The sequence below is a fragment of the Lepidochelys kempii genome, chromosome 2 (assembly GCF_965140285.1).
Source record: "Lepidochelys kempii isolate rLepKem1 chromosome 2, rLepKem1.hap1, whole genome shotgun sequence".
Classification (NCBI taxonomy): domain Eukaryota; kingdom Metazoa; phylum Chordata; order Testudines; family Cheloniidae; genus Lepidochelys; species Lepidochelys kempii.
This window is the reverse complement of record NC_136381.1, coordinates 99,330,622-99,344,718: the sequence shown is the minus strand read 5'-3', so window position 1 is coordinate 99,344,718 and position 14,097 is coordinate 99,330,622. Positions and strand designations below refer to the sequence as shown.

Genomic DNA, 14,097 nt, shown 5'->3' with positions numbered 1-14,097 from the left:
GCAGTGGGGGAGGTCTAGGTTGAAAATTAGGAAAAACTATTTCACTAGGAAGGTGGGGAAGCACTGGAATGGGTTATCTAGGGAAGTGGTGGAATCTCCATCCTTAGAGGTTTTTAAGGCCCGGCTTGACAAAGCCCTGACTGGGATGATTTAATTGGGGTTTGAGCTTTGAGCAGCTGGTTGGACTAGAAGACCTCCTGAGGTCTCTTCCAACACTAATCTTCTATGATTCTATGAATACCAAATGGACTAGGGCGGAAAAGACCTGATCAAAACAGGTACTGCTGGAGCTGTTCTCTACTCTCTTGTTGAGTCACATTCCCCTGCACATGATCCAAGACAAGGTGATAACTGTAGAAACTGTCAACATCAAGAGATGATGTCTTGAGCAAAAGTCTAACAACCACCTTTAAAGAAACTGTCCCCTTGCTTTTCTGAAAAGAGAGAGTGTTTCTGATAATAGCCACAGTATCTCCTTACTAGTCTTCCCCAGTCTAAAGTGCCATGGAATTAACTCTCAGGCTGCAAATTCCAGAAACTCAGGAAGCATCAGCAGCTTGAACTGAAGCAAAGAAAGACTTCATTGGTTCTCACCAGATTTGATCCGCTGCTATGGGTGCAGATATTTTGGTCCAGATTCAGCTAATTTTATCTGCAAAAGAAGTTGTGAATTCCTCACAGCAAGAAACAATTGCCTCATGTAAGAAAGTTCAAATAAACCAGATCTACCACCCCTCCCCACAGAACAGTTCCTGTAAGTGGGACTTTGCAGTTGCTTTTGGTCGTGATGTGAAAAAAAAGATTTCTCCTTCTTGCACAACCACATTAGTTTTAAAAAGTTCTTTATGCATGGCTGGCCTTAGGGAAAATGGTGCCCTGGGAGACCTTGCCTTTTGGCGTCCCCGGGCCCTGCTACCTCTCCATTGCCTTGATCTCCCTTCCGTGGTCTCGCACTCCAGGCCTGCACCATTCCTTGCCTCTTGACCATGGTGCCCTGGGCAGTCACTCATATCGCCCACCGTAAGGCCAAACCTGTCTTTATGCCACAACAAAGCAGATTTGAAATAAGACTTGTGCCACCAACACTTTATAGCAATCTTTCTGCTCACTGTGTTTGTAGCAGTCACTTGACTTTTTATTGATGCCAAATCATGAACATACAAAAAAAAAAAATATTGGCAGCCCAGTGTCTTATTTTAATATTGAAAAGGGGGGTGGGGAGTGAAGGAGGGTGAACCCAGTTGCAGATAGACATATTTTTAAAAGAATGTTATAATGCCACCACAAAACAGTCTGTTGTTGTACTGTGGATATCTTTAAATTGTATTATATTGAGATAGGTTGTTACAGTTGCTTTAATTGCGGACACTAACCTCATGTTGTACCTAATGTATTTTTGTCTTTCAGTTGTAGCAAGTCTAATCATCCTACACCTGTCTGGGGCAACAAAAAAAGGAACAGGTATGTTATTTATGGGGTATAGTCTCAATTTCTGGACACCTGTTTAGATATTTAAATATTTCATAATGTACTCGTATGTATTTTTTGCATCAATAAAGTGAACTGATGAAAATTCAAATATAATTTATTTTATAAATTTGCAGATAGCATTAGATGATCCAGTGCCTGATCTTGCAATGGGAGGTTATTCTGAGTAAGGACTAGCGTTGTCGATTAATTACAGTTAACTCACGCGATTAACTCAAAAAAATGAATAGCAATTAAAATTGTTTTTCTACATTTTCAAATATATTGATTTCAGTTACAACATCGAATACAAAGTATACCAGTACTCTCTCAGAGGGGTATCCATGTTAGTTTGTAGCCACAAAAAACAATGAAGAGTCCAATAAATGGACACAAATCAGACATCAGGAATGGTAACATACAAAAGTCAGTAGGACAACACTTCAGTCTCCCTGGACATTCAATAATAGAGTTAAAAGTAGCCATCCTTCAACAAAAAAACTTTAAAAAACAGACTTCAAAGAGAAACTACAGAGCTACAATTCATTTGCAAACTTAACACCTTTAATTTGGGCTTGAATAGGGACTGTGAGTGGCTGGCTCACTACAAAAGCAATTTTCCCTCTCTTGCTATTGACACCTCCTCATCAATTATTGGGAGTGGACCACCTCCATCCTGACTGAATTGGCCTTGTCAACACTGGTTCTTCACTTGTAAGGTAACTCCCTTCTCTTCTTGTGCCAGTACATTTATGCCTGTATCTGTAATTTTCACTCCATGCTTCGGAAGAAGTGGGTTTTATACCCAGGGAAGCTTATGCCCAAATAAATCTGTTAGTTTTTAAGGTGCCACTTTATATTATGTTCATTACAAATACTTGCACTGTAAAAATGATAAACAAAAGAAATAGCATTTTTCAATTCACCTCACAGAAATACTGTAGTGCAATCTCTGTATCGTGAAAGTGTAATTTATAAATGTAGATTTTTTTTAAAAAAATTTGGTTACTGCACTCAAAACCAAAACACAGTAAAGCTTTAGAGCCTACAAGTCCACTCAGTCCTACTTGTTCAGCCAATTGCTCAGACAAGCAAGTTTGTTTACTTTTGCAGGAGATAATTCTGCCTGCCTCTTGTTTACAATCTCACTTGAAAGTGAGAACAGATGTTCACATGGCACTTTTGTAGCATACATAGCAAGGTATTTACATGCCAGATACGCTAAACATTTGTATGCCTCTTCATGCTTTAGCCACCATTCCAGAGGACATGCTTCCATGCTGATAGCGCTCGTTTTAAAAAAAATGTGTAAATAAAATTTGTGACTGAACTCTTTGGGGGAGAATTGTATGCCTACTGCTCTATGTTTTACCTGCATCCTGCCATATATTTCATGTTATAGCAGCCTCAGATGATGACTCAGCACATCTTCATTTTAAGAACATTTTCACTGCAGATTTGACAAAACGCAAAGAAGGTACCAGTGTGAGATTTCTAAAGATAGGTCAAGTGCTGTAGCTAAGAATCTGAAGTGCTTTCCAAAATCTGATCAGGACAGGGTGTGGAGCATGCTTTCGGAAGTCTTAAAAGAGCAACAACTCGGTTTCAGAAACTACAGAAGCTGAACCACCAAAAAAGAAAATCAACCTGCTGCTGGTGGCATCTGACTGAGAAGATGTAAATGAACATGTGTTTGTCTGCACTGCTTTGGATAGTTATCGAGCAGAACCCATCCTCAGCATGGACGCATGTCCTCTGGACTGGTGGTTGAAGTATGAAGGAACATATGAATCTTTAGTGCATATGGCATGTAAATATCTTGTGACACCGGCTACAACAGTGCCACCCGAAAACCTCTTCTCATTTTCATGAGAAAGTGTAAACAAGAAGCGGGTAGCATTATCTTCTGCAAATGTAACCAAACTTGTTTGTCTGAGTGATTGGCTGAACCAGAAGTAGGACTGACTGGACTTGTTGGCTCTAAAGTTTTACATAGTTTTATTTTTTGAATGCAGTTATTTTTTGTACGTAATTCTACATTAGTAAGTTCAACTTTCATGATAAAGAGATTGCACTACAATACTTGTATTAGGTGAATTGAAAAATATGATTTTATTTTTACAGTGCAAATATTTATAATAAAAATAAATATAAAGTAATCATGGTACACTTTGTATTATGTGCTCTAACTGAAATCAATGTTTGAAAATGTGGAAAATATCCAAAATATTTATATAAATAGTATTCTCATAGGTTTGACAATGCAATTAATCATGATTAATTTTTTTAATCGTTTGACATTTAAAAAGACTATCTATTCAGGCCCTGGAACCCAACCCTGTTCCCATTGAAGTCAATGCTAAAACTCCCATTGGCTTCAATGTAAATAGGTTTAGACCCTTAATAGGGACTTATTATCTTAAATAGTTACGTGTACTAAATATTTTGTGTGATGTGATTTTCCCCCCTCCCCCTGTTTTAAGCAGAAAAGCAAACCACTTCAGAAGGGCAGAAACCAGTACAGTGTGGAACTTGGACAAAATATGCAGAAGGAGGCATCTTCACTTCTCCCAATTACCCCAACAAGTATCCTCCTGACAGAGAGTGCATCTACATTATAGAAGGTGACCAGCCAGTGACTCCCATTCTTCTGAGATTAACTGGGTTTCTCACAAATAATGTCTTTCATCTCATATGTGTCCTGGGAATTTGTGTATGGTGATTCAAATATTGGAAAATATGTCTGATAGTTTGGTCAAATGGGAGACAGGATTTAGAGAAGCAATTTCTTGACATCTTAAATGATTGCTTTGTGGGAAAGGTACTTGTAGTGCACACAAGTGGAGTCTTGACTAATTCTGAAGCAACACACAGTTATCTATGGATAACTCACTAGCGAATAACGACTACAATGTAATTATGTAAACTCACTTGGGGACTGACTGTATCTAAAATTGGTACCATAACATTAAACTTTTTAAAGGATTTTTTTAAAAAAAGAGAACAAGTAAAAAACCCTAGAATAAAAAAGCATCATGGAAGCTTCTTAAACATACTATAACTGAATCCTAGAAGGTATGCATAAAAAGGGAAGCAAGAGGGCAAGATTCAAAACCAACCCAGTGCAGCTGAACAAAAAAGTGTGTGTGTGAATGGAGCTTATTCAACCCAAACAAGAGTCTGTAATTAAAAAAGAATTAATAATAAAAGTAAAGTGATTCCAATAAAAAGGACTATACCTTATGGCAGGTAAAATGGGATTTAGAAGAATGAAGAGCCAAAAGTATCAAAACAACTAAGAAATTATGTAAATACAGTAGAAGCAGGAAGCTTCAAAGAAAGCAATTAAGGACATTACACACAAGCTACACGATTTCTTTCCTTTGCAGCACAGATTGATGAACATTGAGGAGATGCTTGAAAAGATGAGGTCTGGGGAAGGTAATAAAGATTGAGGTACTGTCAGAGTTTACAGTGTCAAAAAAGGTGGGTGTAGGAACAAACTAACAAGTCATAAGGACCAGATGCAATTCATGTAAGAGTTGGGAAGGCAATCAAGCTGCTCCAGTGATAATGGTTCTATGGCTATCTAGATAAGAATGAAGTAACTGAGGGCCAGATAGGTGTCTAGTGAGATTTTCAAAACCACCTAGGATACCGTTGATTTCAATGGGGTTAAGCACCTGTCTGCAGATTTAGGCACCTAAATACTTTCAAAAATTTGGCCCAGAGTTGCTAACAGTATGCTATCTTATAAAAATCTGTTACCATACCAGGAGACTGAAGGGCAGCAAATGTTGTATCAATCTTTTTATATTGGAAAAATAGGTGAGACAAGGTGCGAGAGGTAATATCTTTTATTGGCCCAACTCCTGTTGATGTAAGAGACAAGCTTTTGAGTTTTCATAGAACTCTTCTTAAACCATGTGGTAGAGAGGGTATTGGGAGCTCCAGACTACTGAGCTTTACTTTACCAGGGAAATTGATTAAAACAAGAAATAGAGAGAATTATAAAATGGCAAGATGAATATGATATGGGGACAAACAAGCACGACTTCTATAAAGGAAAACCGGGCTTCTCCAGTCAACTAGAATTCTTCCTTCTCAAGAATCTGTTAAGGAAACTAAGCAGTCATGAGGTAATAGGTTAAATTCTGTCAGGGATTAGAAATTGGCTAATAGAAAAACACAAGCGTAGGTCAGTTTTGAACATGAAAAGGTTATTTAACTTATTTCCGTTACTGTGATACTTATGCTCCTAGAATCTGAGCTTCTTGCACACATTAATGAATGTATCCTCACAACATCCTTTTGAGGTTTCTTATCCCCATTGGACAGGAGATGAATGGAGGCACAGTGATATTTCTCAGAGTTACAGAGGAAGCTTGTGGAAGAGATGAGAACAAAGCTCTAGTCTGGTGCCTTACCACAAGACCATTTTTTTTTCTCTGAACAATGGGGTACCCAAAGGATCGGCTATTGTTGTTTGAATATATTCATGAATGATCTGAAAAATGGGAGTGGACAGTACTGTGACAAAATATTCAGTTTACGTAAAATGATTTAGGACAGTCAAAATTGCAGAAATATGTGTGGAATTTGAGAAACATATAACTAAGATAGGCAAATAGGTTGCAAGATGCAGATGAAATTCTATGTTGACAGATACACTGTACATTGCATTGTAAGGAATAATTTGAACTCCTACACATTACTGTGTTATAAATTAGTGGTAGCTAACTAACAAAACAAAACACAAACCTAGGTGTTCTTGTATACAGCACACTTAAGTTCTCTGCTTAATGAGCAACTGCTGGTTTTTATTTAAAAACTTGAATATTAGGATGTACATGGAATGAGATTAAAAAAAATTGCTGAAGCCTTATGATGACATTATGGAATATGATTGTAAGCACTCCCCTTCAATGCTGTGGTCAGTCCTGGTCTCTCTCTCTCTCTCTCTCTCTCTCTCTCTCAGTCTTAAAAATAAAGAAAGAGGCAGGACAAGAACAGGTCAACTGGTGGGCACCACAATGAATAGAGGTGTGGTAAAGTTTCAAAATAAGAGAAACTGAAAAAATTGTAATTGCTTACAGAAGAAACAAATAAATGGGGACAGGATAGAGCTCTCTAAAATAAAGGCACAGAAAAAATAAATTGAGTGTTCCTTTTTTTACAAGACATAAGTATGACAGTCAAAGAAATTGAAAGAATACTTTTAAGTATCATATTACTCTGTGGAACTCATTGTCACAAGATATTGAGGTTGAGGGTTTTCAAAAAAAGATTAGACACTGATATGGATAAGAACAGTTAAAGTTACATACAGTACATATTAGAGACAAGGTGGACAAGGTAATATCTTTTAATTTTGTCTCTAATATCCTGGGACCAGCATGGTTACAAAAACACTGCGAATAAGCGGTATGTGTGTATTTTAAATGAAGGATGAATGACTGGTAAATTTGATAATGCCATTTAACCCACATCATAAAGATGTGACTGTCTATTCTGTGGAAAAAGAAAAGGAGTACTTGCGGCACCTTAGAGACTAACAAATTTATTTGAGCATAAGTTTTCGTGAGCTACAGTGAACCTCACGAAAGCTTATGCTCAAATAAATTTGTTAGTCTCTAAAGTGCCACAAGTACTCCTTTTCTTTTTGTGGATACAGACTAACACGGCTACTACTCTGAAACCTGTTATTCTGTGGAAGTCTCTCTCAAACTTAACAAATAGGACATAGTAACGTAGAATTCCCATACTAGATCAGACCACTGATCCATCAAATTTGGTATCTTGTCTTCAACAGCAGCAACTACCAGAAACTTCAGACACCAGTGCTAGAATCCCTATCATGAACAGCAAGGAATAAGGTGCACATGGGGGAAGTTTCAAGCTAATTTCTATCTCTGTATATGGTTTACGCCTTTGTATTCAAAGCCTTTATATGCCTTATACATTGTTATCCTATTGTATGTAATCTGTGACAATGAGTTTCACAGAATAATATATTTAAAAGTATTCTTTCAGTTCCAATATAATATAATCAAAACACACAATAGGGCAATAAAAACAATAATAGCAGAAATCCTGAAGTCCCTACTGAGGCAAAATTTCCACTGACTTTAATGGGACTGAGTAAGAGCTTCAGAATTTGTCCTGTCGTACTGAAATAGTAATTTATTTTGCTATAAAATAGTTTCAAAATATTGTAGCTCATGTTAAATGTATACCACTCTTTTAGCATTTTAAAATTGCTTTAATAAAGAATAGGTGTCCACAATAGGTGCTATGATCATTGTCTAAAGTACCTAAATGGGGGGAGGGAGGGGATTCTGTTAGCAGATGATTCTTTAATCTAGCCTTCAAAGATGTAACAAGAGCCAACAGCCAGAAGCTGAAGCTACACAAATTCAGACTAGAAATAAGATGTAATTATTCTAACAGTCAGGATAATTAACCATTGGAACAACTAGGGATGTGGCGGTTTCTCCATTGCTAGAAATCTTTAAATCAAGATTGGATGTTTTCTAAAAGATATGTTCTAGATCAACTAGAAATTATGGGCTCGATGCAGGAATTCCAGCATGAGGTTCTATGACCTGTGTTATGGAAATCTGACTAGAAGATCAGACCAGTCCCATTTGGCCATAAAATCTGTTAATATGGGTGTGGTCTTGCCTTTTTTAGTGGGCAAAGAAAGTTGTGTGCTTTTTAATTTAATATTGGGACAGATCCTGCATGTGCGTCACACATGCACAACTTCTGCTGGACAAAATTCACCGCTGGCATATTCAGGGTTAACTCCAGTAACTGCACTTGCTTTTGCCAGCAATGAATTTGTCCTGTTGATTTCAACAGGAATTGTGCACCTGGAGCACCTTCAAGAGCTAAGGCTTTTACTTGTGTTTAAATATATTCTGAGAATGACACAGCCAAACATTATAAAATATATTTCAACTTTTGTGCTAGATGTGTAGAATCTTGTTACTTGCATATTTAGATCAATTCAATAATTATTCTCCAATTAAATGCATATTTATAAATATAAGGAGGGAGTGCCTGGGATCATTTTTATGAACTTGAGAAGAGTTGTCTATTAAATCTTCCAATTTATATATTTTTGGGTGTTAATATTGCCTGCCTGTTTCCTTTATAATCAATACAAAATGAACGGTAGATCTCTTGAAGGCCATCCATGTTTTCCCAATGATCATTAAGTTTCTTGTATACTCTTTTTCTGTATATAAATCTTGTAGGGCTGTCATATTTCACTATATTAAAAAAAACTGTCCGTTTGAGTAACAATATAAGTGGATTTACATAGTATATTTCATGGAGTTTCATGTTTTTATAATTTATTATCCAAAACAAGTAAAAGGATCTGAACAACTGGAGATACCAAGGATTTAAGCAAATCCATTAGTCCTGCAGCAACTCACATTTCTGAGAGGTAGATGTTTAGATCATTATCTCATTTCCAAACAATCTGCTAAATGAAACAGAATTTTTTTTCCTTAACTTTAGCTGTTAGTTACACAGACTTATAGGCTGCTCAGAATTAAAACCTTAATTGTGTGAGTTTTGCTGCAACTGTTAGAACTAGTTAGCAACCAATATCTTTTTTTCCCCAGCAAATGTAAAATCTAAAGACAGCACTTGTGGAAGCTAATTAAATTAAAAAGGTGACAAGACATTCAAGCATTAAGCAGTCTTTCCATGGTATTAAAGTCTCAGAAGAAAAATAATTAGAAGCTTAATAAAGAAGATTTTTAAGATTTGATGAGGCACCAGCAATGTGTTTACCCACATCCTTTGCCTAAACTGTAACTATAGGCCAAATTCCTGTGGCCATCAGTGGACTTTACACATGAGTGAGGATTTCAGGATTGACCCTCCCAGTAATGAGTACATTTTCCTGTACACTGTGAAGGAAAGTATAATCTAATAGTTGTGGTAGGCCTGCTTGAGAGCATTACTGTGTTGCTGTGCAGTAAGCTAGGGCACAGGAAGGGCCTCATAGAAAATTGCTTGTTGTAAGCAAAGAGGAGGTTTGGTAGAAATCATACTCTTGTGTATTCAGTATTTAACCAGAAGCGAGGATTTGAGCTGTGGCTTTTTCAATCATCCATAGATATTTTCAGGAACATTTGGATCACTTTGTTGCTCAGATGAGATGTAGTCAGCTTGAAACTTTGATCTTTAAGTGTAAACACAGTATTCAAAAATGCAATGCAGTTTAGGGGCCAAATTGTTCTTGGCCTTTGTGCGTCTGGATAGGAGAATGGGGTAAGGCCTGGGACCCCTTCCTATCTTGGGATACCCTCTGCAAGGATTAGGGATAATCACAGTCCTTACAGTTGGGGGAGCACAAAGTGCTGCATCCCAAACAGAGAGGGTGAGGCTGAAAGCTCTGTTCTTCTCTGTACTGGGCTGTCTAGTAGGCTAGGCATAATAGGAGTAGTAGACATTACAGCCTTAGAGCAGCCGGTGCATGTTCTGTACACAGGAGAACTCAGGACAAGCACAATCCCGCCCTGAACACCCCAGGAGGCAATGGGGCCCTGCACAACCTCTACTCAGAGCTACATACTCACATAGGCAAAACACTCTCAACTCAGTTTAAAAATAAATATAAGGAAAGGAAAATAAACAGTAGCAATATTGAAATCCTAAAACCAATATTGATATAAGGTTCAGAATGCTGTTGTACAGAATGAACTAAATTTTGCACTCCTTATTCAGCAGATGCCAATGGGAGTTTTAACGGAGTCAGGACTTCAGGTCTGATTCTCACTTACCTTTTACGCCACTCTTGCAGTGTAATTTACTTATCAATGACAAAGTGGTATAAAAAGGTCTTAGTGTAAATCAGAATCCTCTTTGCAGTGTTTCTCACAATACATTTAATAATCCGTGGAAATCAAGCAACGTTTGGTCAAGCATTTGTTTGACTATGAATCATCACTGGCAAGATTTCTCATAGGATGTATTGGTGTGATGGAGAGATAGGGTTTTCTAACACAGGCAGTTTAATTAAAAACAAACAATACATGAAATTAATGTCATGCTCCCAGAAGCAAAAGTGGAGGGCCCACCCAGAGCCAGATCCTTGTCTTCAGTGGCACTGACGATTAAGAAAATGATGTAGTTCAACCACAATCTATTGGACTTTATGTGCAAATTACTGGGTGAAATTCTCTTGTCTTTGTTATACAGGATCCCCACCGGCCATAAAAATCTCTGAATTTAGTATCTCTTTAATAGTCAAATCTTTGATTAAGTGATCATTTTAAAGTATCTTCAAGGTTTCCAGTAGCATATTGTTTGTTCTTTAATTAAGGAAATTAGTTTTACTTGTTCTTTGGGTGGTTTCATAAATGATGTTTCCCGTATTTAATATTATGTTTCCAGTAAGATGGTAAAATCATTTAAGGCCAAATTTTGTTGTAGGATTTATACACAGGTCTCTCATTGACTTCAGTGCATCTGGAGACAGAATTTGTCCTTAGTGTCATACTCTAGTTCTGAAGAAGGAATTCCTCATCTTCATAAGCACTGAAGAAAAGTACATCTTCCTTAAGATGTCTGAGGAGAGATTTTCACCCATTAATTGGATTCCTTCAGAACTTCTCTGTGAACCAACTATTGCCAAATCATATTTTGCTTTTTGACATAGATGGTTTTCTTAGCTTACTTAAGAAATAGTGTTGGAAATGCTTTTTCATAGGGTAAGAATAGGTATGTACGTTAATGTAGTGAAATTTAGTTAGGCTACTGAAGATGTCATAATTTTCAGATACTGACCAGAACCATTGATTAAGAAAAAAAGGTAATAGTGTATCGAGAAACTAGAATGTATACATTTATCAAAATTCTGAAAGTAAAAAAATTAGCAAGTTTTTAACTGCACACATTTTGTTTTCTTTCCCCCTCTAGCTGCCCCTAGACAATGTATTGAGCTACACTTCGATGAAAAATATTCTGTAGAGCCTTCTTGGGAGTGTAAATTTGATCACATTGAAGTGCGAGATGGACCTTTTGGCTTTTCCCCAATCATTGGACGTTTCTGTGGACAGCAAAATCCACCTATGATAAAATCTAGTGGCAGATTCCTGTGGATTAAATTTTTTGCTGATGGTGAGCTGGAATCTATGGGTTTTTCTGCTCGATATAATTTCACACCTGGTGAGTACAAAGTGTTACACTTTTGGCAAAAGGTTTGATTTTTACAGCTTGCTTTGGTAGTAATGTAGAATTGTGCAGCACTTCAATATTTTTAATGGGAATATATTTTAATTTCAAAGAAAATATATTTTTTAATTTAAGCTCCTGATGCCCAGTTTGTTTATCCATTTTGCACAACACATCCAGCTTTTTTCACATATCGAGCAGAGGGACTTGTGTAATTGTAAAAACACATTGTTTTCAACAGAGTTCTATTCTAGGAAATCATTTAAAATCCTTTATCAGGAAGTATATGGTTTATATTTGATTGTTACGCTGTGTAGTTTTTCCTTCAAAGTGATCAGCAATAAAAAGTATTTTAATAATAATTAAAAAAAGGAATTCTAAGAAAATTACATCACTGCTTTTTCGCTTTGCTCTATTAGAGAGGGATTATCCTATACCTGTGCTAATTAGGGGAGATAACTGGCAAACTGCTGCATGTATTCCAAAAGGAAGCTTGAGATCCAAAGAATAATGTGTTCAGCTGAGTGTTCCAGTGAAAGATGTTTCCAAATCTCATTTGCAGTTGTACAATTACACTTTCTTTATCAATTTGTCTGTTTAATTTATTAGAGTAAAATCAAAATTTCTAGTCATACTTCCAGCTAAATGTTTCCTCAGATCATTACAATAAACAAATTATTTATTTTATTTTTGGCTTCAGTAACACTACGCTGCAGTCTTGAGGATTTCATGGCATTCTATAGGGTCTCTGACATACGGAGCAATGACTCATGTTTTAATACAGCTTGCTCAGAGGGGTTGTACTTGTAATTATTTATGTAATTTTGTCAATTACGTAACCAATGTTTCAGTTAACTTGTATTGGGTACAGTAATGTTCTTTTAGAACATGAGCAAAAATCAGTCAGACACAAATCCTGCTTGCTTCCTTATTCCAGTGGTACCACAGAAGTTAATAGGACTACCTGTGTGTAACTAAAGCAAGCAGGAATTAACCTCAAAGGGCTCTACACAGCTTTATTTATCTGAAACAAGTACAAGAGACAACATAAAATTAACAATTGGGTTTCAACTAGATATTAAGCTGAAGGATATTGTCTCTTGAAGGGGAAAGTGTACCTATAGGTCGGACATGCATTTCACATATACAATAGCAGAACTTCTTATTGATGTCTGTGGGAAATTCTTCAGTAAGCTGGTGGGCATATATATACACACTTTGTTTTTCTATAAACAATTGTGAATGGACAGAACAATATTCCTTGGGTGAAATTTTATTGAAGAGCCACATGTGCTTACCTCTTAAAAATTGGATTAGCTGTGATCTGTCAGTAACAGAGGCTCCGTGGGCTTCACCATATTCCCTCACCTCCCTGCCTCAGAAAAAGTACTTAATTCTAGATCTCCATATCCCTCATATTTCAAAGGAGCTATGGTGCTTTGGTCGAAATGGACGGTGTTAGCACAATCCACAACTTTATTCCATCTAAAAACTTCCCAACTGAAAAAAACAATTTCTGCTACCATGTTCTATTCCTCATTCCTCTTCCGCTGATGTGAGTTTTTTTCTGACTCAAGATCAATGCCAGTAAATTGCTGTAGCAGCATAAATTACTCCAGACTTCAGGTGGAATAGCTCTTTTTTGAAAGCATCCTATATGAGGACTTGGAAAAAAATAAGTGAGTCTAGGAATACAGGCCATAAATAAAAGTATAATTCACCCAGACACAATTCAGAGTAGTGTTGTCTTCCTTACCTTTGATTTGTGTATTGTGAAGGTCAGTGATAGTTAGATCCATAGCCAGTTATAACTTTAAAAAGAGTGGGATGTAGGGGTTCCCACTCCTGTCTCCCTAGATAAAGGCAAAGCTACATCTGTGGATGATTATATAAAATCAGGTCTTCCTCATGTTGTTAGCTGGAGGACTGGAATTGAGGAGGGGAAGCAGAGAGAAGCTCATCAGGAACACAGGAGACATACGAATGAGGATCATAGGTCCTCTATTACCAACTTGGAGAGGTGATGAGGGTGGGATAATACTCTGCAAAGGTCTGGCTTCCATGAAAGGTGATATTTCTCCTCTTCCCCACTTCTGATGTTTGTGTGCGTGCGGGATCAGGGCTGGATTTCTCAAGATCTGTAGCCTAAATGTGTGGGTGGGGTGTGGGGAGAGGCAATTGGCAGCCCGGCCATAAAACTGACAATCCCAAGGGGAGTGTTAAAGAGGAGCAAAGGGAGGAGTGGCTGGCTCATGTGCCTCTGTAAATTGAACACCTGACCCTTTAATGTCACTGAAATTATACTCATCCTGGGCCATAACTGTCTCTGATACTCACTTTTTTTTTTTTTTTTACAAAGTAAGGATCAAGGGAAAACTGACAACAAGGCTTGCGAACAAATCAGCAGAAAACAAAGAGATTTAAACAGAGAGA

The 14,097-nt window shown here is 37.1% G+C and overlaps 1 protein-coding gene across 16 annotated transcripts in view; it reads left to right on the top strand.

Annotated features, from left to right (window-relative positions):
- The window catches only part of NETO1 (neuropilin and tolloid like 1), an 86,191-nt gene that overhangs the window by 6,185 nt on the left and 65,909 nt on the right, over positions 1-14,097 (top strand). For 13 of the 16 annotated variants that reach the window (XR_013635326.1, XR_013635325.1, XR_013635327.1 and 10 more), the window contains exons 2-4: positions 1,408-1,461; positions 3,951-4,091; positions 11,410-11,658. Coding sequence is in view for 13 of the 16 variants with exons in the window: in XM_073331753.2 (XP_073187854.1) it covers positions 1,408-1,461; positions 3,951-4,091; positions 11,410-11,658 (444 nt within the window). In the remaining 3 variants the exon portion in view is untranslated. The remainder of the gene's footprint in view (positions 1-1,407; positions 1,462-3,950; positions 4,092-11,409; positions 11,659-14,097) is intronic. The other 3 variants (XM_073331743.2, XM_073331747.2, XM_078851585.1) reach the window with 1 other exon arrangement.